Consider the following 421-nt stretch of genomic DNA (forward strand, 5'->3'; position numbering starts at 1 on the left):
AGCAGCAGCAGCAGCAGCAGCAGCAGCAGCAGCAGCAGGCGGCAGCAGCAGCAGCAGCAGCAGCAGCAGCTGGGGGTTAGAATAAAGAAGAAAGCTTCACAGAAAAACAACGCAAAGTTTGAGCCTCCAGAAATACACAAAATAAAACATCTAAAGGAAACGCAGCAGCTGCAGCAGCAGCTGCGCTCTGCAGCAGCAGCAGCAGCAGCAGCAGCAGCAGCAGCAGCAGCAGCATGCAGACGCTGCATCGGCTGCGGTGTTGCTGAGCCGTGTCTGCTCTCAATAAAAAAATAATTTTTGTGTCTTTGTCTCTTCAGTCTTTGCTTTGTTGTTGCCGACTGCAGTCATCTTTGCTGCTGCAGTTGCTGCTGCTGCTGCGTCTGCTGCTCCCGCTAGCAGCCACGCAATAGAATTTCTAACA

The 421-nt window shown here is 52.5% G+C and overlaps 1 protein-coding gene across 1 annotated transcript in view; it reads left to right on the plus strand.

The window, feature by feature from the left end:
- Window positions 1-233: 233 nt before the first annotated feature.
- EMH_0059920 (uncharacterized protein) overlaps window positions 234-421 on the plus strand; it is a gene marked incomplete at both ends in the record, with an annotated part of 1937 nt that continues 1749 nt past the window's right edge. The window contains one exon of the mRNA XM_013497729.1: window positions 234-258. Coding sequence (XP_013353183.1) covers window positions 234-258 — 25 coding nt within the window. The remainder of the gene's footprint in view (window positions 259-421) is intronic.

This window comes from Eimeria mitis, genomic scaffold (genome assembly GCF_000499745.2).
Source record: "Eimeria mitis Houghton genomic scaffold, Emh_scaff2886, whole genome shotgun sequence".
Lineage (NCBI taxonomy): Eukaryota > Apicomplexa > Conoidasida > Eucoccidiorida > Eimeriidae > Eimeria > Eimeria mitis.